The sequence below is a fragment of the Arachis hypogaea genome, chromosome 2 (assembly GCF_003086295.3).
Source record: "Arachis hypogaea cultivar Tifrunner chromosome 2, arahy.Tifrunner.gnm2.J5K5, whole genome shotgun sequence".
NCBI classification, from domain to species: Eukaryota; Viridiplantae; Streptophyta; class Magnoliopsida; order Fabales; family Fabaceae; genus Arachis; species Arachis hypogaea.
Window position 1 is genome coordinate 72,841,720 of NC_092037.1, and position 26,749 is coordinate 72,868,468.

At 34.1% G+C, this 26,749-nt stretch overlaps 1 protein-coding gene across 1 annotated transcript; it reads left to right on the forward strand.

Annotated features, from left to right (window-relative positions):
* The first annotated feature begins 16,223 nt into the window (after nucleotides 1–16,223).
* LOC112747932 (protein ENDOPLASMIC RETICULUM-ARRESTED PEN3-like) lies at nucleotides 16,224–17,925 on the forward strand. The gene has a single exon (XM_025796142.3). It carries the CDS (start codon nucleotides 16,305–16,307, stop codon nucleotides 17,739–17,741), a length of 1,437 nt encoding a protein of 478 aa, XP_025651927.1. The 5' UTR covers nucleotides 16,224–16,304; the 3' UTR covers nucleotides 17,742–17,925.
* Nucleotides 17,926–26,749: the final 8,824 nt, after the last annotated feature.

Consider the following 26,749-nt stretch of genomic DNA (forward strand, 5'->3'; position numbering starts at 1 on the left):
GTTTATGTGTTTGTCTCTTTGCCATTTGATTGAGAAGTGTTAAAATGGTGGGATGATGTTTTGTGGATTGTGGTGAAGTGTTGATGTGTGAGTTGAGGAGGCTTGATGTTGATTTTGGTACATTTTGATTGATTTCAAAAAGAGTTAAAATTGGCATATTTTGGTTGATTTTGAAAAGAGTTGAAAATGGCTTGTTTTGAAAATGACACCTTGTAGTTTTTTATGAAAACATGGTTTTTGGGCATGATGGGATATAACTTGGACTACGGATCCTCATTTTGTACCAAACTTGTTTAGAAAGAAATTGGATCCGGGATGTCCATGCCGTTCGAAGAACGGGCGAAAAACAATTTAAAATGAGAAAGTTATGTCCATCGGAAGATTGGGGGTTGAATCTGTGAATTCTGCAGCTTTTAACTTAGAAAATTTTTAGCAGAATGACCCCCTACGCGTAGGCGCACATGGCGCGTGCGCGTCGTTCTTCAAGAAGGCACCATCCACGCGTGCGTGTGGTGTGCGCGGGCACGTCAATGCGTTGCACCAAATGCCCAGCCTTTTTCCCGAGAGTTGTGCCAGAGTTGTGCCAGTTTTGTGCTTGGGACACAAATGTACCCGCGCGTACGCGTGGCTGACGCGTGCGCGTCGCTTGGCTATTTTGCAATCCGCGTGTCTGCGTGTATGATGCTTGCGCGTCGATGAGTTTTGTGGCCATCTACGCGTGCGCGTGGAGTGCGCGTATGTGTGGTCCTGTTTTCATCCCAAAGTTGATTTTTGAGTTTTAGAAACCAAATTTCATACTTCTAAGCCTCCGATCTCACCACTTATGTCTTAAATCATTATGATATGCCTAGCAATAAGAAATGGAGCTAGTGAATGTGGTAACTTGCGAGTGAAGCAAGGGAAAAATGAATGATCAATGAGGATCAAAGATGATTACGTGAGATGCGGAGGATGGCGGTGGAAGTGCTTGTTATGCCATGGGCCGAAGGGCCATAATTGTTAATGAATTGGCTGGTTATGGAATTAATCGTGAGCCGGATGGCTGGATTATTGCCGTGTTACGGCGGAGCCATGATTATGGCTATGTATATATGCATATATGCTGTTGAATGAATTGTGAATGTTTGCACTTCTACTATCGGAGATGAGTGTTTCCCTAGGAGGAAGCAGTGGCTAGCCACCACGTGCTCCAGGTTGAGACTCGAAGCTCTTTTGACCCTATGTTGTCAGGGTGGCCGGGCACTGTGAAAGCCCCAGATGAGCTCACCCCCATAAATATTCACCAGTGAGGGTGATGGATATAGATCATGATTATGATCAAGCTTATATTGAGTATAACTCGAGTTGGAGAGACACAACAGAGGGACAGTCCAATGGTTAGCTACCAGGACTTGTCGGGTTTGCTCTATAACCGACAGATGATATCATCAGTCATTAGGGACAGGCATTCATCATATGCATACTATGTGAATTGTTTGAGATTGCCTATTTGACTGCATATTACTTGCTATCTGTCTAAATGCCTTATTTGTTCCTATTTGTATATCTCTTGTCTGATATAACTGTGTTTGCTATATTATACTCTTGCTGTTGGTTGGGAGGTCTGAAGGAATTAGAAAGGGAAGTATTAGTTAGACTAAAGAATCTTTAGTCAGATGCCCTTTATGGTTTAGCTTGTTTATAAGCTTTGATTTTATCTGGAGGAAGTTCTAGGATTGTCTTCGGCTTTCCTCTATTATTATATATTATATATGTGGAAGCTGTTACCATGCTGGGAACCTCTGGTTCTCACCCATGCGAATTTTGTGGTTTTCAGATGCAGGACGTAAGGCTTCTCGCTGAAGCATGCTGGAGACTTCTGGATTAGCGAAGATCCTTTGTTCTCGGGACTCTATTTTGATTTTATGATTTCTCTTAGATACTTTTATCTCCATTGAATAATACAAACTATGATGACATCTCTTAGAGAGGATTTTGGAGAATAGGTTTTTTGTATTTGTGTTCCTTTGGGTTTCCTTGGGGTTTCCTTATTTTATTATATGTATATATTGCTATGCTCGGACCGGTTATCTTCGCAGCTGGATTTTGAGTTTTGATATTCCCTTTTTGACACTCTTTTATATATATATATAAGTTCACGCTAGTTTATCCTTGTTCGTTACGTTATCGATCGGAGTGTTGCGCTTTTTGAGTTACGATTTTTGTTTTACCCCTTTTTCTTAAAAAGGCTCCTAGTTATAATCATTTTTCACAATACTATTCGTACTAAATTTTTATTTTAGAGGTCGTAATACCTTGTCATCTCTGAATTATGACTTAAGCATAAGTCTCTGTATGGTAGGGTATTATAAGATATGGTTATACTCATGCACAACACCCACATGCATTAAATTTTTTTGTTAAGATACCCTTGAGTCCAGCTGAAAATATTCATAAGTTAGAGGTTGAAAGTCTACAACTTATTCATCTTCCATAGAGGAGAGGTAATTTTTGTTGTAGGTGTATTGGGAAGATTCAGTTGAAACTCAAATTGTATCATAGAAAGATTTTAACATATCCATTTTGCACAATCTATATGTAGAAGCTGACTGGTTTGAAAATTAATTACATATGATAAAAATAGATTTGAGTAATGTGGATCACAATGTGACAGGTTCAAAAAATAAAAGGAAGATGGATGTGTATTGCAAAAAAATGCATCCGCATGAGAAGAAATAAATTTCTATGTCCAAACACCAAATCCAAATCAAGAACAAAGATTGATTGATACTACGCAACCCACAAGTACATGTATGCATTAATTCATGATAAAACTTGCTTTGAATCCCATAATGTTGATCCCATAACAGTAATTTCTATTAAAAGATAATGAAACAGGGTACAATACACCATCAAAGAGATCCTTCAAAAGAAAAGAAAACAGCCTAGTTTCACCCAATATTGACTCAATCTCTTATGGTTAGTTGTTGTGTTATTGCATCTTAAACAAAAACAAGTAAGCAAGGTCATTAATGTAGGTACATTTAGGATCAGGTTTATATGTTGGCTTTTTATTTGTCCTTAGTGGATTCTATGTTGATTAAATACTTTAAATAAAGATGGCAATTAACCATATTAAAAGTGTATAAATGCACACTTAATGCTTTATTAGGATAGAGTTAGTCAAAGGTCAACAACTTAAAACTTGAATAAAGAATGATTAAGGGTCAACTACCACAGGCATGATTATTTCAAGGTAATCTCTAACCAAATTTCTCTTAGTTAACATGTAATTTACCCTCTGTGATATATTAACTTATGATTGGTTGATTATTTAATTTGATTAACTGCACTTCTAAATTGCCAAAATTTAGAAATAATTAGTATTTGAACTATGATAGAGTCACTAAGTAATTTTTTTTAAATGTTGTGTTATGTAATTTTTTTAAAAATATTAGCTCAATTTTGATTTTTCAAACAATTCTTCTTTTTTACATCATTTCTTGAAAAAAATTACACGAAAACAAATTGATTAGACGAAGCCATAATATTAAGATAGAAATACAGTTTTGGTTACAATAGTGAATTGATGCAAAAAACTTCCATCACTTGAATGTTATTATTCAAAAATATAAATAGTATGTCTATATCTCTATTACTCTATTTTTCTTTCTTTTATTTTCCCTATAGATGACATAGAAAAAAAAGTTTTAAAAATATTAAATCGGACAAATGTTTTTAAAAAATTAAACAAGAATTCAACATAAAGTTACAAATCATAACTAAAATATTAATTTGGGTCAAATTTAAGCAATTTAAATTAACAGTGTAATTAATAACAAAAAAATATTAATCAATAAAAAATTAACATGTCACAGAGAATAAAGTATCTATTAATTAAGAGAGAATTAGTTGGAAATTATAATTTGCAAAATTTATTTTATTACGGTTTATAAATTTAGTTTAATTAACTTAAGCTTAGAACAATGAAGATTAATATTAATCATAATAAATAAAATTCATTTCTCCAATAATAATTGAATAAGTTAGAGAAGGAAATCAACTTCCTATTTACGAGGGGGTTGGGTAGAAAATACCTTATTGAAATTGTTTATCATTTGATTGTTGTGTATATAGAATTAAAGTCATTTCATATTAAACTCTCAAACATTTACAGAACAAAGTAGGGAAGCACAAAGATTAAGGATACTGAAAATTCAAGACAAGAAAAAAATCATGCATAACAACAATGAAAAAGGTATTAATTGATAATTAGCTCTAAAGGTCACATATCAGTCGTCTTTGTAATAATGAGTTCAGATGTGTGCTTTCATCATCTGACTATTTTAAATTTGATTTAAGATAAATCTCATTCACGAATGAAGCTATTGGGAAATAATGGGGATATTACTTCTAACAAGACAGCGACATCTCTTGATACAAAAATATCAAACTTACCCAATAAAACAGGAGAAGTCAGTTCACATAACATGATAAATGACACTGGAACTATGGCTCGTGGGGTAACACAACCAAGTTTAAACTCTCTCTATACGGGTGAGATTTTATTATAATACGATGTTGAAAGAGGATACTGATAAACTATTTGTAGACATTTTAGCCACTACAATCATTGACTTATAAGGTTGTTATGTTTATACTTAGGATCAGCATGCAGTCAAAACGTGTCGTTAACACCGCTAAAACATAAGTATGAAACAGGTAATTTTTTGCTTATTTGCTTATACCAATAATGAAGTGTGCTTTACACTAAACACACACAAGCTGACTTGGTACAACCTTTCAGCTAATTCGTACCTGCACATGCGTGATGTAATGTATGCGTGTGAACATTGTCATACACTATTTTAGTACGAGGAAAGAACAAGGAAGCACTACAACTCTACCGACCCAAAATTCACATTTTGTTGCAGAGGCGATCAGGTCGAAATACCTTACTTACAAGATGCTCCTAAGGAACTATATGAGTTGTTGTATGGAGTAACAAATAAAAACAAGCACTTTCTTGAGAACATTAGAACATATGATAATATGTTCCAATTTACTTCAATGGGTGCAAAGATCGACCGAACAATAAATAAAACAAGAGGCCCACCAACATTTATTCTATGTGGTGAGAATTGTCATTTGATGGGTAGTCTCCTACCTCAGAAGGCAATCCAGCTAAATTTTCACAGTTGTATGTGTTTGACCCACAAAATGAAGGGCCAGAAATTCATTTGTCTTTTATTTCATGTAGGGCACCTTTTCTTTATACTAAGCAGTAAGTATAGTTTTTCCCCGAGTAATGCATGACCCATTCAATCTATGGATATATATCTAATGCAACACATTGCGATTCATCTTTTTTTGAAGAAATGGGCACAAAGCCAGACATTTAGTAATGGGATAGATATAGAACTAGGATCTGCTACCAAAAGGACCCCATTTGTGGTTTAAGGCTAAGTTCATTCTTCGATATATCTCACTCGAGATGTAAGTTTACTAGTCTTCTAGTTGAGTTTCCCCTACCCCTGCATCTATCTCATTCGCTGAGAAAGGTTTCATTCGAAGAGAGTGTGACCCCTTTTAGCTTTTTCTAATAAAGAAGTGAATACATTTGTCTTGGATACTGCTCTTCAAAATATAATATACATATCACCTTCTATTCAAAAGGAAATTCTACATGTTTTTGCTAGAATGGTACAAAATGAAATCCACAATGATATTGGTGGTGCAAAGTTTTGTTTGATTGTTGATGAAATTAAAGATGAATCTAAAAAAAAATAAATGACGCTTGTCGTAATATTTGTTGATAAGCATAGATTTGTTAAAAAAAATGCTAATAGAAGTTGTTCATGTCAAAGATACTACTTCTGTTACTCTTAAACAAGAGATTTGTTTTGTATTATCTCATCACAACCACAATATTGAAAATGTTCGAGGTCAAGAAAATGATGGAGTTAGTAATATGCTTGGAGAGTGGAAGGAGTTACAAACTTTAATTATTCAAGAGTGCCCTTATGCATATTTTGTTCAATACTTTGCTCATCAATTACAGTTAGCTCTTGTTGCTACGGCTAAAAAAGTTGTTAATATTCATGTAATTTTTTCAAAGTTTGACTAATATTGTCAGTGTTGTGTGTTCTTTTTGCAAATAAATTACAATCTGCTTATGCAACTAAAATTATCCACTAAGTTACAACTAATCAAATTGAAGCAGAAAGAAAAACTAATTAAATTGACACATTAAAAAGGTCTGAAAATATTAGATAGAGCTCTCATTTCAACTTAATTTGTAGCCTTTTGCATATGTTCGGAGCAACAACTATAATTTTTAAATATTTGACTACTAGCGGATCTACATATTTTCAACGTGGTAATGTTATTTATGCTCTTAACTCTTTATTATTGTTTGATCTTGTTTTCATTTTGCATATGATAAAAGAAATAATTGGAGTCACTGATTGACTTTGTCAACCATTTCAACAAAAATTCCATGACATTAAATGCTATGAATCTGATTTCTAACACAAAGTCATTGATTCAACAATCAAGAGATGGTAATTGGGAGTACTTTGGAGAAACTTAATATTTCTGCAATAATCAAGTACTTTTTTTAGTGACATAAATCGATCTCGTCGTAAAAAAGATATTGTCACTATTGAACACCATTATCATGTTGATATTTTTACTAGTGTGATAAATTTTTAATTGAAAGAGCTAAATAATAGATTTAATGAGCAAGCAATTGAGCTCTTTATATTAAGTATTAAGGGTGTTTAAGATCCGGCTTGACCCAAAATTTGACTCAGACCGGAGATATATTTTGTTCGGTTCAGGTTTGCTGGGTTCAGGTTTGCTGTTTTTACATGATACTATTTTTGGATCGGGTTCATATCATGCTTCAAATCACCTAAATTGCCCGGAGTCGTGTTTTGTTATTAAAATATATATTTTATACTTTAATTAATATTTTTTATATTTTATAGTATTGTTTTAGCTTTAAGATAATTTATTTTGTTATAAATATAATGTAACATTTGTTAAATTCAATTTTAAAAGTCAAATTTTACTAATTTTTATATAAAAATTATAATTTTGTATACACTAATTTTATATCAGATTGATCCGGTTTAACCTAGTTTATTTCGAGTCAATTTAGGGTCGGGTCAAAATAGACCATGTGAGATATTAGGACCAGGTTCGGATCTAACTAAACTCAGTTCAATAACACCCTTACTATCAGAATGTCATGCTCCCGGCTGCACCACTCTGATAGTGAGAAGTATTACGACGACTTCATATATTTAATAATAAAATAGGAGCCTTTGACTCGAAACCGTATCACTGTTTTCTTTTTAATAAACACGGAAATACTTTTCAACTAAAAAATAAATAAGCATATAAATATATACAAAACTTATTACATAAGTAGCTTATAAGATAATATACATATAAAACATACAACTCCTATCCCTCTTACAAAATTATAATAACAAAGGCAAGGGAAGAAAAACTATCTAACTAAAACAATATCGTATAAACAAAACGCAATAAAACTCTTCATAATGCTCCTTCATCCGATTTTTGAAAAGGTAAAGCTCTAGGAGGTGAGAACCTAACTACATGGTCTCACCACAGATTTTCAGAATTGTCATAAGAGGATACGTATAAAGAAAAGAATATAATTTAAAAACAGTGATTTTCATTCGTCTTATGAATCTTTTCAAATATCACAACATTTATTTATCCAAACTTAACATTTACACCATACTTATAAGAATTCCACATAAATTACTTTACCATATCATTTCAAAGCATATCCAGGGATAACCTAATCAAACTTACCAAATCACGGCCTCTGGCCCAAATCAAATGAACTCGGCCTTCGGCCCAATTCAAATAAACTTGGCCTCCGGCCAAAATTAAATCAATCGTCATCAAACTCAAAATAGGAAATCAATCACAAGTACAAACAAAATACAAGGCAAACACATTTAAAGAACGGCTACAGCAAGTAGCTCAGATAGCGGATAATAACAGTTAAGCAATTAGGCAAACCAAAACAAATTATACAAATACATATGATGAATGCTTGTCCTATGGCTGATGAGCTCATCTGTCGGTTATACAGCCAACTTGACATATCCTGGTAGCTAACCATTGGACAATCCCTCTGTACACGTATCTCCAAGCTCAATAATATCCATGAAAAAAATTCCAAGCTCATCCATGGGGGAGACAAATTCCAAGCTCAAATATATATATATATATATATATATATATATATATATATATATATATATATATATATATATATATATGCATGCCCATGAGGAAACCCGGGGAGTTAAAGTGTCCAGTCATATCTTACGTACAGAAGGTCAACAATTTGTCTCAATTTTGCAAGTCTCATACTTTTAATTCATTATCATCATCAATTCCTTCTTTTCTAAATAGTTCACTTCAAACGAAGCCTCCAATTTTAATAAAAATTTTGACAGCATCCCTTCTAAATCTTGGACTCTACCATCCTTCTCGGGTCCCATCAAAACATTCCTCAAACCCTTCTCAATCATTTTCAAATAGCAAATAATTTTCAATAATCAAATTCTTTCCAAACATCAAATTCTTTTCCAATTTCTTTTAAACCAATGTTTGATATCAAATCAGGTTCACTATCAAACTAAATTTCAATATTAAATCTCTTTCGAACCAAACTAATTCCAATATTAAATCTTTTCTAAAATCAACTCATTTTTTATAACAAAATATTTTCAAAACCTCAACAAAACCAATTTGGCAACCGCCAATTTAACAAAATCAATAACTCAAAATATACAACCTTTTCAAAAAGTCAATAATTTCACTAGACAAACAATTACAATCATCTAGAGCAACTCAATTTAGTCCATAAGACATACGAAATCATAAAAAATATACTTTTCATATAATTATCGACATGTAACAAATTTTGAAAGTAAAATAAGTTTAAGAAAAGCGCCCTACCTCGAATAATCGAAACCCATAAACCAAACGCGTCAAAGAAATATTTTTCTCTCGGCCCGCAATGGCGGCGGCTGCACCCACAGCTCCGCTTACTTCCGCAACAACAAAAACAACTTTTATTTCAATATAGAACCTTGACAACTTAATCATAAAACATCAATGTCACGAAATTCTTAATAATATATAATGAAATACTAACGACGAGGATTTTCAAGAAAGAAAACTTACTGCAACAAAGGATCGAAGCAGCAGCAACCTCTGAACCGATCAAGCGGCAGCTCTGGCAGCTACCTCCAGTGACGGTGGCTACTAGAAGCTTCGGTGGTGGATTTCCGATGACCCGAGTGCAACGATGCGGCTGTAACGGAAATCAATGATAACAATATTCCCGATAATTGAAGGAAATGGAAATTAGAGGGAAGAACGCCTTTATCGGCAGTGAAACTCGACGAAGCAGCACGATTTTCTGACGACAGAGGCGCGGTGACGCGGCTGGTTTATCTTCTGGCAGCAGCGACTTCCCCTTGACTTCGCAGGTGGTGATGGCAACGAGCTTGGCTTCGACGACGGTAGAAGCGTCAACGATGAGCTCCTCCTCCTCGCGCGTAAGCGATGGTAGATTTGAAGACGACGACAACGTGGTGGTTGCATCGGCGTTTGAGCTTCAGCAGTGACAGTATCTTCTTTCTCTGGTCCATCGTGCGGCAGTTCAGTGGCTTAAATGGCGACGATGGTGGTTAGGCACGACGACGACTCCTCTGACAACGAGCTCATGGCAGGCACGACGCTCTCTTTCTCCTTGGCTCTTGCTTGACGGCACCCTCTCTCCTTTGGGTGTGACATGACAGTGCGGCGACAGTGATGCCCGCCGGCACCGTCCTTCCCTCCTTCCCCCTTTCCTTCTCTTCTTCTCCTTCCTTTCTTTTGTTTTCCTCTCTTTTCTTTTCTTTCCTTTGTTTGCTGAAGCTGCTGTGTTGTTTTTTCTTAGGAAGGGAGAGTGGCGGTTGGGAGGGTTTAAGGTAAGGGTGAGTGGCGATGAGTGAGTGTGGGTAGGGATTAGGGTAAAATTAGTGTTAAGATTTTTAATTTGGGAATTAGGATTTTTGATTTGGGAATTTAGGGTTAATAGATTACGGTAATTTTAACAAAATTATGGTATTATGTATAAATTTAAAATATAATTAATCCCTTAAAATTACTTGAAAAATATTACTTAATTATTAATTTGTTAATTAGTTTTTAATTTAAGTATTTTAATTTAAAATTAGAGATAATATAATTTATTTTTTTATAAAATTAAAGTATTAAATTCTAAGATCTCAATTATTAAACTAAATCATATAAAATTCTTATTATTTACAACTGCCAAGCTTTACAATTTAAATATAGAGAATTATTCAATAATTATAATATTAGATAAAAATTCTAATTTAAATAGTCAAAACTTCATTATTTTTAAATTTCTAAACTTTGAATTGAAAATAGAAAAAATACTCAATAATTATAAAGTTAGATAAAAATCTTAATTTATTTCAAATTCAATTTACCAAAAATTACTTTAATTATCTTTTAATAAAATAATTTCTGAAAATAAAATCTTTATTGAATAAATAAATTAAAATTAGCACATAATAAGATTTTTCAAAAATTCTGGATCTTACAAGTTCGATCCGATCATGTGCACCCGTATTGAGCATATATCTTTGGATACTAAAAGTACTTTTAAGGCATTTAGTGTTTTCAACATACGCAATTTTGCAAAAAAATTTATTCTTCAGATTTTTTTAAGCAAGAAAAGATCCAATTGAATTATGAGTTATAACATTATAAACTTGATGTGGTTAAAAATCCAAAATTTTTAGAATTTGTGTACAATTGCTTAATTGCGTAAAAAGTTGATAGTGATAAAAAATTAAATATCTATTCTTTAATTGTTAGATTAATTTATACTGTTTTGACTCTTTTTGTGATAATAGCTACAACAGAACAATTTTTTTTAGTTATGAAAATTATTAAAACAAGGTTTTAAAACAAGATAGAAGATAGATTTTTAGCAAATTATATGTTTATATATATTGAAAAGGAGATTGTCTTAAAATTTACTTCAGAAATAATAACTGATGATTTTATTTCAATGAAACATTGTGGAACAAGTTTAAAAATATGAAAATTTTAAAATATATACTTGAATGGTAACTTTTATATAATATACTTATTAGTTTGAAATATATGATATAAATTACATTTTGTTAATTTTTTGTTATTTTATATTTTAATTTTGTGTGTGTTTAATTTGATCTTCCTTCTATAAAATTTTTTATTCCGCCATTGGTTAACATATTTTTTCACACCATAATTATTACGATTTAAATCAACTGCAAAAGACAATAATGTCATTAATACTGCATTTGGTGTAATTACAGGTCTTGAACTAGAAATTAGGCCAAAGCAACTAATTAGGAATTTATAGTTAATCTTTCAAAACTTTCAACCATATTTCCAAACTTGGGATACAACTAAGTCATTCTTATATTGGGAAAATTTTACAATAGTGATACAACATTTGCAAATTTTCAGCATTTTCTATCATAAAGAAATCATACTTCACAAAATTCAAGCCGAGAACAATAACAATAAAAATCTTGTAAAAAAGTTTTTCTACTCACTTGATTCCACAAATCCTGACTTTTATAGTATATTATTTTATAATTCTGCAAAATCAGTAGATGAACAAATGAAGGCATTAACTATATCTTTACTTTAAATTTGATTTTTTCTCTAGATTTTTTCTTAATTTTTTTCTTATTGTGAAAACTAGAATTAAATTTTTTTTCAGAATTTTGCAGTCCCATACATATGATATACAATGCACTCTTATTTATAAACGAGCCCATCATGATAAATCGTTCTTGTAAAAACGAATTAGCTAATCTTGTTTTTTTCTAATAAATTGAGGTGACTTAAAAAGTAATTTATAGACGTGTTCTTCCTATAAAAATCGTTATAAGCGAGAACAATTTATAAAGTGCCTCACTCTTTTAAAAATTATTCTAATCAAGGACGATTTATATGTCTAACATACAAAGCTAAATCGGTTTGGTTACATCGATTTATTATGATACTGCACTAAATTGTTCTAATTCAGAACAATTTATGTAAGAGAAATTCGCAACCTCACTTGAAATAGAATAAACATGTAATATTGGAGTCAAATCATTTTAAATGTGCCATTTATTCTAAAAGAGTACGTTGTCATGATAAATTTTAGAATGTTAAATTTAATAGTATTTGTATAGTTTTTTAGAGTGTTTAAAAATACTCTAAATGGTTCCAGAACGTTCTAAAATGTCCTAAAAGATCCTAAAATACCCTAAAAAATTCTAGAAGACTCTGAAAGGTCATAGAGTATTGTAGAAGAGTGTGGATGTATATAAGAGTATAAAGAGTAGTATGAAATAATCTAGAAGTATTTAGAGAAATATAGTAGGATAGATATTTGTATTGAAAGTTTTGGATGATCAATCTAGACCATTCATTAGATTTAATCATGACCATTCATTAAGAAGGTGAATGGCTATAAATAAAAAGTGAGAGTTAGAATTTAAATGTGTGAGTCATTTGTAATAAATATTTGAATAATAAAGTATTTTTTTTACAAAAACTTTTTTTTCTTGTGTTCTTAATTTTTTTCCTAAATACTGAAGATTATGTTAACTTGGTCTTAGTTTAAGAGGTTGAATAAGTTTGAGTGCCGACACGATGGTGTTGGAGTGTATCTAAGACCGTGACGACGTAAAATACTAAAATAAAATAGAAAGAAAAAATTATATACAATTATCTAAATGTCATTTTTACTTTAAAAAATGCGATGACAGTTGGCAGCATAGCGATATGGTAAAAGGAATGAGCAAAAATTAAAAGACTATTTAAAATTAGAATTAAATTTAAGAGGCACAATTGAATTAATTAAAAATTTTAAAAACTATTTGTTATTGTATCAAATAAAAGAAATCATTTGAATTTTTAATCCAAACAATCTTGTTTGGATATAATTATGGGAATTGAGTTTTTTCAAATTTTTTTAAGAGATAAAGTATAATTTTTTACCATAAATTTTATAAAAGAGAATAAAAAAAATATAAAAAATTAAAAATTAAAAATTATACTTTATTTTCTTAATTAAAAAATTAATAAAATTTATTTTTTCTTATACTTTCAAGTATTTTTAGTGATAAAATTTAATTAAGTTGATTTAAAATTATAAAAAATTATTTATATCATATATATTTTTTTATTTTTTTTCTTTTTTTCTTTTATTATTGTCGTCGTTTGTGAGTTTATTTTTTCTTTTTTAAGTATTATTATAATATTTTTATTTTTTATTTTATTTTTTTAAAAAAATAAAATAAAAAATAAAAAAATAAGAAAGAAAAGATAATAACAAAGGAGAAAAATGATATATGAGCTTAACTTTTTAAAAATAATTTAGAGTAAAGTAACAAATAAATTTCTAACGATCTACACTTTGGATAGATTAATTTCTAAAAAAATACCAAAAAATTTCCAGAATAACATATGTGAATATACTATCTTTAAATTAATCACTATAATTAGGATAGAAAGTCTTAATCCAAACTAATTATCCAAATTTGATATCCTAAAAAAGAGTAAACACCTAACTCGATCCATATCCATATAGAACAAGGCGATCCATATTCATATACACCCGACTCTGTCTTTGTCCCTAACTAAAGTGAGCCAATGTGGTATTACGTGGGAGTTAATATCGCTGATGTGGATGGTTAGTTAAAGTTAAGTTTCATGTTGATTTAGAAAGAATGGACAGGGGTCAATTTTTTCTCTTATATCCTCCAAAAACGACGCTATTTATCTTTATCAACTGAAACAAAACCTAATTTGGGCGGGTGATTTATTTCACCCTAAACATTTTCCTACTCACTCGTCTCCGAAATCAAAGACAAATCCTAGGACAACATGATCGGGAGTGGAGAACGATGGTCATCATCGAACTTGAAAATTAGAGGCGATAACTCGAGTTGCAATATGAACTCTGGTGAGAGTTTTGGGATTCGGAAGAAGAAGAGATGATTCTCCCCAAAGTGCTATTGCGAGTCTCATACTATTCTATTCATGTCTAGGACTGAAAACAATTCAGATAGGTTATTCTTTTGTTGCCCCTTACTTTAAGGTATGTTAAGTTTAATAATGTGTTGACTAGTTTAATTCTGTACTCACTGTTAGTCTTACAAACTTAATTCAAATTGTAGGTTGCAGAATTTCATTGCTCATTATTTACGTGGCTAGATGATGTTTTTCATTTAATGAGTATGATGGGAAGACAATTTCAAATGAGATATTGTTGCAAAAGAAGAATCAATTTAAAAGACAGAATGATGTAATAGATGACAAAGTAAAAGAGTCAGAGAATAGGTTAATTAGATTAGAGAATGAATTGGAGAAGTATAGATAAAAAATAGGTGAAAGTAGATGGCTGAATTTTGAGTGTAATTTTTTTACATTTGTGAGTAGGGTTACAGTTACCTGCTTGTTCAGGATAATTTTATAAGAAATTGATGCCCTAATTTTAGTTACTTGGGAGTTATTTGTATCATGGAATGAAATTATATATTTAAACATTTTTGAAGATAAATGAAAATAAATTCTTGTGATCAATGTTAAAAGTTTTTTTTTATGAGTTAAAGAGAAAATTTGTATAGCAAATATTTGTATACGCAGCATGGGTTCACCAATTTTAAATGGTTCACCAATTTTAATTGGTATGAGACCCACGATAACATTTAGGGGAGAACCATTACTTCTTTTTTCAAATCGCAACGTTCTCACTAGAACTCATGTTATAGCTCGAATTGTCGCCTTCAATTTGCACGTTCGATGATGACCATTATTTTTCACTTCCAATCATGCTGCCATATGATTTGTCTTTGATTTTGCAGACGAGTGAGTAGAGAGATGCAGAGAGACAAATCGATCTCAGTCCATTCTTTCTAAGCCAACACAATACTTAACTCTAATTAACTATCCACATCAGCGACGTTAACTGTCACATAAGACTTTTTCATTAACTTTGGTAAGATGAGATGAATTGCTTTAGCTTACTTCAATTAGGGACAAAAGTCGAATTAAATGTATTTTATTAACAGAAATCATCTTGTCCTATTTTAAAATAGATAAAGACTTAAGTATTTATTCCTTAAAAAAATTTTATTGATATATTTTTTGAGTCCCGCTACACATCTAAACAATTTAACATTCAAGTTCATCCAAGTCATTTAGTTTATGCTGCGAAACTTCGTCGTCTTCTTCTTCTTTCTCCTCTTGCTGCTGCTTCTTCTTCTTCTCCTCCTTCTCTTTTTTCTTCATCTTTTTTTCGTTATCGTCATCATCATCACCACCATACCACCATATCCATCTCCTCCTGCTTCTGTTTCTTTTTTATTTGAATTTCTTTGATTTTCTCCTTCCTTTTCTTCTTTTTCCTCCATCATCATTATTGTCATCACCAACAACACTAATATTTGGCTAACATCTTTATTGATTCTGATTCTCTGTGGCGATCAAATGAACCGAAAATATTATCAAAACGAAATCATTGTATAATACCAAATGAACCGAAAATGGTCCATTATATAAATTCAAATTCAGAAACACTTGCGTCTCGAATGAATCGAAAATATTATCAAAATGAAACCATTGTATAATACAGAATGAACCGAAAATTGTCCATTATATAAATTCGAATTTAAAAATATTTGTGTCTCGAATGAAGCGAAAATTAGTTCAAAATAAAACTATTGTATAATACTAAATAAACCGAAAATTGTCCATTATATAAATTCAAATTCGATGATAACGATAACGACAATACGTATTAAAAGAAAACAATGACGATAACGATGATAATTATGATAATGATAATGATAATAGAAGAAAAGGATAAAAAAAAATGAAGAGACGAAATTTCAACGAAAAAAAAAATAAAAAAAGAAGAAAAAAATGTGTTGTTGGTATCAAAAAATAATAAAAAAAGAGAAAAAAAAAAGATGTAACATTAAAAAATACATAACTCAAATTATTTAGATAAACTTAAATATAAAATTATTTGAATAAAAAAAATTACTCATTTCTTTTAAGAGACTAATCTATCTAAATATAAATTTCGAGGTTCTTTTACGTTCCTTAATAGTTCAAAAAGAAAACCGAAAATGACCAAAAGTCCAAAACTAAGATAGGGAGAAGCATCAGCTGATAGACATAGTCATCACCAGTCAACAATGGAGGCAGAGGGCAGTTCCCAAGCCTCTGCGGCGGCATCAGAGTCCCAAGCCACCAGCGAACGCATCAAGCTCAACGTCGGCGGCAAGCTCTTCGAGACAACCCTCTCGACCATCCGGTCCGCCGGTCCAGACACCCTCCTCTTCGTCCTCTCGAACCGCCCCGCCAACGACCCCAACCCGGTTTTCATAGACCGGGACCCCGAAATCTTCTCCGTCCTCCTCTCCCTCCTGCGCACCAATCAGATCCCCTCCGCCGCCTGCCGCTTCTCCACACAGGAGCTTGCTGACGAGGCCGCCTTTTACGGCATAGACTCCCACTTCCGCTCTGCTGCCGCTCCCCCGCCCTTCTCCGGCATCGATGCTTCCATCGTCAAGTCCATCAGTCCCGCCTCCGAGGGTCTCCCTTCCACCTTTGTCGTCGCCGACAACGGCGCGGTCTGGATCGCCCACGGCGGCCAGATCTCCAGCTATGACTGGAGCCTCGCCCACACCGACACTCTCCGTACTCACCTCGACGAGATCGACTCCATCTGCCGCGTATGGACGGAGATCGCTGCCGTCGGATCGGAATCCGATGCCGGACTTCATTTCTACGACTTCTCAAGCAGCCGCCACGTTGGATCCGTACACTGGACCGATCCTTCAGATCCTCGCATATTCAAGGCTCGCGTTAACGCCATAACCGCCTCGGAAACCTCCGTGTTCGCCTCGTTCGATTGTCCTCACCGCGAGAACATTGTTCTCGAGATCGACAAAGAGAGGATCCAGATTGTATCGCAGTTAGGGCGCCAATCGGGGAACCAGGCAAAGCACATGGTTCCGTCGAAGCTGACGTTTGTTCCGGCAACCGGAGTTCTCGTCGGAACCGCCATCACGAGCGGCGCGTTCGGCTACTCCGGTTACATACGGATTTGGGACCCCAGGTCCGGAGACGTGGTTTGGGAGACAAACGAGCCTGGTGCGGGTCGGAGTAGCAGGTTCGGAGACTCATTTGCTGACGTGGATGTTGACGCGGAAGGGTTATCGATTTTCAAGCTGTGTTCTAAGTCTGGGGATTTGGGTATGGCTGACATGAGGCGTTTGGGGGATGATCCTTGGGTTTATTTGGAGGAGAAGAACCCTAGCATGGTAAATTATGGTGGTGAAGTGAATAATTTGTTGATGCATTGTTGTTGGGGGCAAGTGTTTGTTGGAAGAGATGGAAGCTTGGAGGTTTGGTCAAGGGTTCAAGCCCATGGTGGCAGCATCGAAGGTGAGAGCGGGCGTGAAGGGTTGTTTCGGAGGAACTTCGTGGATAAGAGGGGTGATTCAGAGAGAGGGGATATAAAGAAGATTGAAGGTGGTGGGGATAGGTTGTTTGTTAGTAGGGAAGGTGTTGAAGGTATTGAAGTGTGGGAGAGTTCTCATACTTCTGGAGCTGTTCCTGTTTCATGACCCCTCCCCATGGATTAGGGGCCTTTCTTTCTCAACATTTTAGGTAGGGGTTTCTTGTTTTGTAAGATTCATATATTTTTTTCCTTCTGATGATTCAATGAGAAACTGTTTAGTTAGTTATAGCGCTGATATTTTCAGCTGTATACACTTGAATAATTTATAATAAGATGCAATTTCCCTTACAGTGTATGTGTTGGTTGTGATTTTGTTATTACTCATTAGTCACCGTGTTTTGTCAGGTTCTTTGCTAGGGGTTTCCATTTTTTTATGCAAGGTTCTTCTTCTTTCATGAAAACTGTGTTATTAGCCATAGAAAGTAGTTCTTTACTCTAATAGCTTGAACATTTTCATATCAAGAAGTGTCTTGGACTTGGTTGTGAAACTATGATCTTGGTATAGTGCTGTTTGGATATCTTCAATCTGATTTACTGATAGTTGCTAATTATGTGAGTATATTTTAGTGAAAGCTTTGGGATCATTTCAATGTTCATGGTCAATTAAGTACTATACTTTTCTGTGATGGCCTTAGTGAACTTTATCTTTCACTATAGTCCTGTTATGTTTGACATAATGATAGAGAAGCATGATTTGTGTACAATGCACCATTCTTGTTAAGGGATATGTTCAGTACTTAGTAACTATTTTTGTTCTCTTTTTTAATGAATGTTATGATATAAAGCTTTGTTTTTTTTTTCACTGCAACATTTTGCTAACAGCTTTTTTTTTCGGATAAGTAACACAAGGTAACTAGAATAAGAATCACAAAGTAACTCAGCCTGTCCGAAAGAAGCAGGGGTCAATCCGTCGCAGTTTTTACAATATCAAAACACCAAACATATCAAGCTAAACAGCACATTTTTATAACAGCTTTTATGCCTTTGCCAGTTACTATTGTCTTTGATCACACTATATTTATCTGCTTTGTTTGTCGTGTTTCCTGAATGAAAACCTTTGTCATGGAAGCCTCAGATCATATAGTTTACTTTTGTTGCAAATTCTCCCCTTCATTCATTGCTCTATTGGCGGATTACAGAACACACCAGTTACTTAATTCTAAGGATCTCAACTTCAGGTATGTTTACATTACATGTATAATTATTAATAATCTATCTATATTCGATGACCACCATTTCTTAAACTGTCAGGTCTGGATTTTAATATTTAAAAACGTAGTTACTTGTATTTATGATGACTTGATGACTTTGTAAGTATTCGCATTTTATATAGTACTACATCGAATTTGATTATCTTGTTTTAGGATGGGATGGGCATTAGAAGTAGATTTCAGCACTACAATTTCCCTACTACTTACCCATGGTTGATATTTCGTCAATTTAATCTATTGCTTATTTATTTTTACTATCATGAGCCATTGTTTATTGATATTATGAACATTTGAGGACATCACCATCTTGTCGTACTATAATTTTCTATTATATTCATTTTCTGATTTCTGAACTCAAGCTGTATGTATGATATAGCATGATTAGACATTTCAAAATGTAAACAGAAATCGTCATAAATAATGAGGAATCTGAGGGTTAGAAACTTCACATATTATTAGAGGAAGAGTGGATTGGATGCTGTTAATCCTAGGGGAGATGGTGCAATTCAGCCCTATTAGGGATACATAAGGCTTTGGTTGAGGAAAATTAAAGAACCAAACTCTTTTAATCATGCTTACAAATTCAGGTACACTTCTGCATTCAAATATTGCATTCAAATATTTCTTTCTTAATGATTTAACATGGATAATCTTGGTTAAGAAAATTCTGAAAATTTTTAACAAGTGGTTTCAGAACCATCTATGATTGAATTATTGAGAAATAATAAAGATTTATTTTTCTTATTCAGTATTCTTTTTAAAGAGTTTGGCATTCAAAGATTTAATCCTAATCTTATGTATTATTGCTTTCTTATATATATTGGTTATGTTCGCATTTATATATATATATATACGGATTGGATTGTGTAGCAATAATTTCAAGCAAATAAGAACAACAATTTTGTATTCGAAAATATTTGTGATTTTTTTTTACAAATAAAGACATGATTTTTTGTACAGTAACGAATTTATATGAAGCATTGTATATAATGTCGCGTTTGTTTTTTTAGAACAGAACAAGACAAGATACTGAGAATAAGACATAAAGGATAGAGACATAGAATTTAGTCTTCTTGTATTCTGTTTGGTGATAAAATAGAAATTATAGAAATCTAATTTATTCTCATTTTTTTTCATTCAAAAAATTTGAGAAAAAATATAATAATAAAAAATATAATTATAAAAAATTAATAAAAATAATAAAAGATTTAGCATACTTATTTTGGTGAATTAATCGGTTTTTACACGTCATTTTTTTTTAATTATAAGATGTTTGATGAAAGTTCTCAACCACGGACTTTATGGGTATGTGGTGTTCGATGCTGAGTTTGAATTTGTTGAACCTGTTTTAAGTAGCTAGGGATTCGTGTTTTGATTTTACAATTTAGCAGCTATTGCTGATTGTAAGCATTTGGTGTAGTCTCCTCCACAAGACACTGATTGATGCTTACAAATGGGTTCCTTTTCATAATTGGTTGCAGTTTCAACCTCCAAGACCGGTAAGCACGGTCACGCCAAGTGCCACTTTGTAGGAATTGATATTTTCACTGCCAAGAATGTTATAACCGAGAGAAAAAAAAAAAAGAAGTGGAAGCACGGGAAGCACATTCCCCCACTTAAATTTTTCTTTTTCCCTCCCCCTTCGGTGAACTCCCACCAACTTAAAATCCTCTCTTTCTCTTTCTTTTTTTCTCAACTCTTTTATTCAACTTTCTTTTTCTACTGTATTTCATTTTCTCAAAATCTCAAATCATGAAATGTCAACTTAATGAGTGAAAAAAGCATTTAACTTTAAGTTCCAATTATTATTGAAATTTCAAGGTAACTCTTTAATTTAATAATTAGCCATATCTCTAATTTTTGTCATCTCTATATTTATGGGTATATATAAATCCGAATTAGGGTTATTAGAGTTAGAAAATTTGGGGCTTTTGTCAAGGTGAGTAAGATTATGTTAATTGACAATATTAGTAGTTCACAAATATCATTATTGTCATATTTCTAAATTTGTAGAATTATTGGACATCATTTGGTAGCTCGTTGATGCGCTCAGAGTTGCTTTCGGTTCTTTGAAATCAAGTTGTGAGTGGATATTATGTCTATAATTATTTTTAAATATATTATTATCAATATTTATGTTGAATTATTATTTTTGTAGTTTGAAAATATTTGATTATTGTGATTTTTGAAAATAAATATTGATTTGTGAAACTTATAATTTTATAAAAATACACACGAGACGATATTTATATATTTTGTAAAGCATACATGTTTTCTTATTTGATTTTATTGAATTTTAAATAAAAATTTTAGTATGCAATCTTATATATATTGGATTTGTTATGGAATTTAGTAGTATGTTATATGTATTAAAGATTTTTATAAGTGATTTGGTTTGGATTGGTTTGGGAGACTCTGACTAGAAAACCGTAGTTAACGGCAGTTATGATGTTAATCTAGATGCATCTGGTTCAGACCTCAGCTAGCAGGGACGTTGCTAGCCTAACATGTAGGCTACACGTTGGATCTGTTATACCGTACGAGTACACTAGAGGAAAAGGGCTACCTTTAGAGGTGGAGCCGCCCTAGGTGTATAATATTTGATTTGATTTGACTTCTGGAATGAGAACTCCCATTTCAGCTCATCCGCTTAACTACTTATTTATTTGTTTGCATAATAAATTAATATGAATTTCTCATATCTGAAAAGAAATATAATTTTCAAGGTAAATTCTGTATTGTCTCGTGTGAGTTAATAGATGTAATGTTTGCTTACTGAGTTGTAAAACTCACCCTATTATATTCCCATATTTTTCAGATACAGGAGTCATTTCAGGTTCCATTCCACCTGCCCCTCAGTAGATCTTAGTCATTTCAGTGAGTCCTTTTTCTTTCCAAGGGCTAAGTGATTATGTAATGGAACTTTTGCTCAAAATTTAGATTATGTCAATGCTTCATATATCACAGGCAGGATTCTCGTGTGAGCTATGTTATTTTAAAATCTTGAACTATTTAGATAGTAATTATAAGTTGGTTATGTAAGACTTATGGATTTAACTATATACTCTAGTTATCAACTTGATATATATATATATATATATAATGCGTATTTTGGATATATTTGGTTGTGGATATAGTTGGAATATGCTGCTGTTGTTGTCTGTCCTGTGTAATATGGAGCAAGTGTCATTTAGTTAGATCACAATTGTGCAAATGGAAGCCGGCCCATTTTCATAAAGTGTGACGTTACTAGAGGCCTATAGGAAGTCGTCCTCAATCTTTTGATCTCATAATTCTTTTTGTTTATCCTATTGTCTTTGAACTCCATATACATATGCCGTTGGTGATCCAATCGCTTTATTTACTCAATATGTGGAAGATGCCATCTAAGAAAAGACGTGGTGGAGCTGTTAATGCTCCTGATACTGCTGAATCCAATAGGGTAGGATCTCCGCCACTTGGAGCGCTTCGACAAAGGCCAAGGAGCCAAAGGATAGCTGATAGGCGCGAAGGAGAGAACCCCGCAATAAGAGAGGCTCAACCGGACTTAGCGGCTGAATTAAGGGGAATGAATCAAACCCTTAATGCGGTATTACAGGTCCTAACAAATCAAAATAGGGGCGAAGCAGAAATTCCTAGTATGCCGAATCCTCAGCCTCATAGAGTTCATCAATTGTTTGGGGATCAAGAGCCGCCAATTGAAAAGTATTTGAAGTTAAATTCGTCCACTTTCAATGAAGATTCATTGGATGAAGATCCACAACAATATCTAGAGGATGCATAGAAAGCTATTCAAGCTCTCAAGTGCACCAACGAATAGGCTGTTGAGCTCTCAAGTGCAGCAAGGTATTGGTATGAGTCTCTTCTTGAGAGCAAAGAAGCAGCTGGACTTCCTCCTCCCTCTTGGGAAGAGTTCACTAAAGAGTTTCTTTCTCGATTTTATCCAGCTAACAAGCAAGCAGAAGATGCAATTGCCTTTGAAAGATTAAGGCAAGAGAATATGACAGTGACTGAGTATGCTAAGGAGTTTACTAGACTTTCTAAGAGTGCTCCATACTTTGTGAATTCAGAAGAGATGAAAGTACGCCGGTTCGTTAGTGGGTTGGCAGAACCTATGTTCACCACTCTTATGCCTGAAGTCGGACGCATGTCTTTTAAGGATGTCCTAAACTCTACTTATGGAATTGAAGCTGGTATAGTGGAGAGAAATGCTTTTAAGGATATTGGTAAGAAGCCTAAGATAAAGGGACAATTTTCTGGTGGAGCTAGTTCAGGAGGATTTCAGTCTCATCATGGTCAGACAAATCAGCAAGGTTATTCGGGGTATCGAGCTCGTCTTCAAGCATCTTTCGGTGGGGTTGCTTCTTCTGGATCTGCTCCCATGAGTGTTTCGAATCCCAGACCTTTTGTTAAGAGCACCTTTTAATCTAGTGCACAAGGTTCAAATTAGACAAGGCCAGCTCAGCCCTATTGTCTTCAGTGTGGGAGTTACCATTCCGGTATATGTTTCAAGGCTACTAGTGCATGTTTTGGTTGTGGTCAATTTGGTCATCTTAGGAGGGATTGTCCGAATTCTAGAGGAGGCTTTGCTCTGGTATTGCACGTCCTACAACACAAATGCCATCATCTTTAGCTATGTATATTGGAAATTTTTCTGGTCCTAGTGGCAGAGGAGCAGGTGGCAGCGGTCAGACTTATAACAGAGGAGGGAGCCAAAAAGGAAGAGGTCAGGCACGTGTGTATGCTTTAACTCGTCAAGATGCTCAAGCTTCTAATGCTGTGGTGGCAGGTACTTTACAAGTTTGTTCTTTAGATGCTCGAGTGTTATTCGATACGGGTTCTCATTATTCATATGTATCTCCACATCTTGCATCTCGTTTCGATAAACAACCTGAACTGTTATCCCACCCATTTCATGTTGGCACTCCACTTGGAGTCTCTACGGTGGTCCGAGTCGTGTTTTGGTTTTGTGTTGTTAGAATTAATACGATTGAAACCTTAGCTGATTTAATCCTTTTAGAACCAATGGAAGATATTGATGTCATCTTAGGCATGGATTGGTTAGCAGCTTGTCACGCTGATGTGGGATGTTACTCTAAAACTGTAAAGTTTGACATACTAAGTATCTCACCTTTTGTTTTTAAGGGTGATGATTGTCCCACTTTAGCTAGCATCATCTCATCTATGAGTGCTATGCAATTGATGGATAAGGGAAACCAAGAATTTCTGGCAGTTGTTAGAGATGTTGATGCCGAAGTGCCTAGTCTTGATCAGGTTTCTATTGTTAGAGAATTCCCTGACGTGTTCCCTGATGAGCTACTGGGAATGCCGCCTGACCGTGAAGTTGAGTTTTTCATAGATTTGGCTCCGGGAGTCCAACCTGTATCCATTCCTCCCTATCGTATGGCTCCAACTGAGTTACGAGAATTAAAAGTTCAATTGGAAGATATTCTAGGGAAAGGATTCATTCGTCCTAGCACTTCTCTGTGGGGAGCTCCTGTTCTATTCGTAAAGAAGAATGATGGAATGATGCGACTATGTGTAGATTATCATCAGCTCAATAAGATAACTATTCGCAACAAGTATCCATTGCCAAGGATTGATTATTTGTTTGATCAACTTCAAGGAGCTACCTGTTTCTCAAAAATTGACTTGCATTCAGGGTACCACTAATTGAAGATAAAAGAGGAAGACATTCTGAAAATTGCTTTTCGTACTCGGTATGGCCACTATGAGTTCTTAGTAATGTCCTTTGGTCTGACGAATGCGCCTGTAGCTTTTATGGACTTAATGAATCGAGTCTTCAAACATTTCTTAGATCGCTTTGTTATCGTCTTCATCGATGATATCTTGGTGTATTCGAAAAGTGCTACGGAGCATGAGTATCATTTGTGGACTGTGTTACAAACCTTAAGGGATCACAAGCTCTATGCTAAGTTTTCTAAATGTGAGTTTTGGCTTGATCAAGTGACATTCTTGGGGCATGTGGTATCAAAAGATGGAATCATGGTGGATCCAAAGAAGGTTAAAGCCGTTCAGAAGTGGCCAAGGCCTACCACAGTGACAGAAATTCGTAGCTTTCTAAGGTTGGCCGGATACTATCGGCGATTCATCAAGGACTTCTCGAGAATTTCGGCACCATTAACCAAGTTAACTCAAAAGAATGTGAAGTTTCAATGGTCAGAAGCTTGTGAGGAAAGTTTCCAGACACTTAAGGCTTGTCTAACCTCAGCACCAGTTCTTGTTTTACCTTCTGGGTCTGGGGGATTCTCAGTCTTTTGCGATGCATCTCGGATAGGACTTGGTTGTGTATTAATGCAGCATGGCCACGTTATTGGCTATGCCTCGCGACAACTCAAGAAGCATGAACAGAATTATCAAACTCATGACTTGGAAATGGCAGCGGTCGTCTTTGCTTTAAAGATTTGGAGCCACTACCTTTATGGTGAGACCTGTGAAATCTATACGAATCACAAGAGTTTGAAGTATATATTCAACAAAAGGATTTAAATTTGAGACAACGGAGATGGATGGAGTTGCTAAAAGATTACGATTGTACCATTTTGTATCATCCTGGAAAGGCAAATATTGTAGCAGATGTCCTCAGTAGAAAATCTATAGATAGCTTGGCCCATATCACTCTTGAAAGGAGATCAATTGTTGAAGAAGTCCATCAATTGGAGGCCAGTGGAATTTAATTTGATCTTGGAGAATCAGGAGTTTTCTTAGCACATGTTCGTGCCCAATCTTCCCTGATAGAACAGATCAAGGTTGCACAAAGTGATGATCTGAAACTAAGAAAGCTTATGGAAGATGTTCACAATGGGAGGAACTCAGACTTTTCTCTAGATCAAGATGTATTGCGTTGCGGTCAATGCTTATGTGTGCCAGATAACCCCGACTTGAAGAAAGCTATTTTGGAGGAGGCTCACAATTCTAAGTACACAATTCATCCGGGCTCTAATAAGATGTATCAAGATTTGAAACAATTATTTTGGTGGGAAGGCATGAAGAAAGACACAGAAATTTTTGTTTCTCATTGCTTAACTTTTCAATAGGTTAAAACTGAACATCAAAGACCTGCTGGGTTATTGCAACAAATTGAGATACCTGAATGGAAGTGGGAAAGGATCACGATGGATTTTGTAACAGGTTTACCTCGTAGCTTTAAGAGTTTTAATTCAATTTGGGTAATTGTGGATAGAATGACAAAGTTAGCTCACTTTCTTCCGGTGAAAACAACTTTCAGCGCAGCTCGGTATGCTCAACTTTATGTTGATGAGATAGTTAAGTTACATGGAATTCCAGTGTCTGTTATTTCAGATTGCGGGCCCCATTTTACCTCTCATTTTTAGAAATCTTTTCAAAAAGCGTTAGGAACTCGTCTGGATCTTAGCACAACTTTTCACCCTCAAATCGATGGACAATCAGAGAGGACGATCCAGATATTGGAAGACATGTTAAGATGTTGTGTTCTAGATTTTTGTGGGATTTGGAACATCTATCTACCTTTGATCGAGTTCTCTTATAATAATAGTTATCAAGCCAGCATTCAAATGGCACCATTTGAGGCTCTTTATGGGAGAAGATGCAGGTCACCTATTGGGTGGTTTGAAATTGGTGAGGTTAAGCTTTTGGGGCCAAATTTGGTACAAGATGAAGTTGAGAAGGTTCTCTTAATAAGAGAACGTTTATTAGCAGCTCAAAGTAGGCAAAAGGCTTATGTTGATAATAGGAGGCGTAACTTGGAGTTTTCAGTGGTCGATCAAGTGTTTCTTGAGGTGTCGCCTATGAAGGGAGTGATGAGGTTTGGAAAAAGAGGGAAGCTAAGTCCTCGTTATATTGGTCCATTTAAGATATTGGACAGAATAAGTGCAGTCGCTTATCGCTTGGCACTACCGTC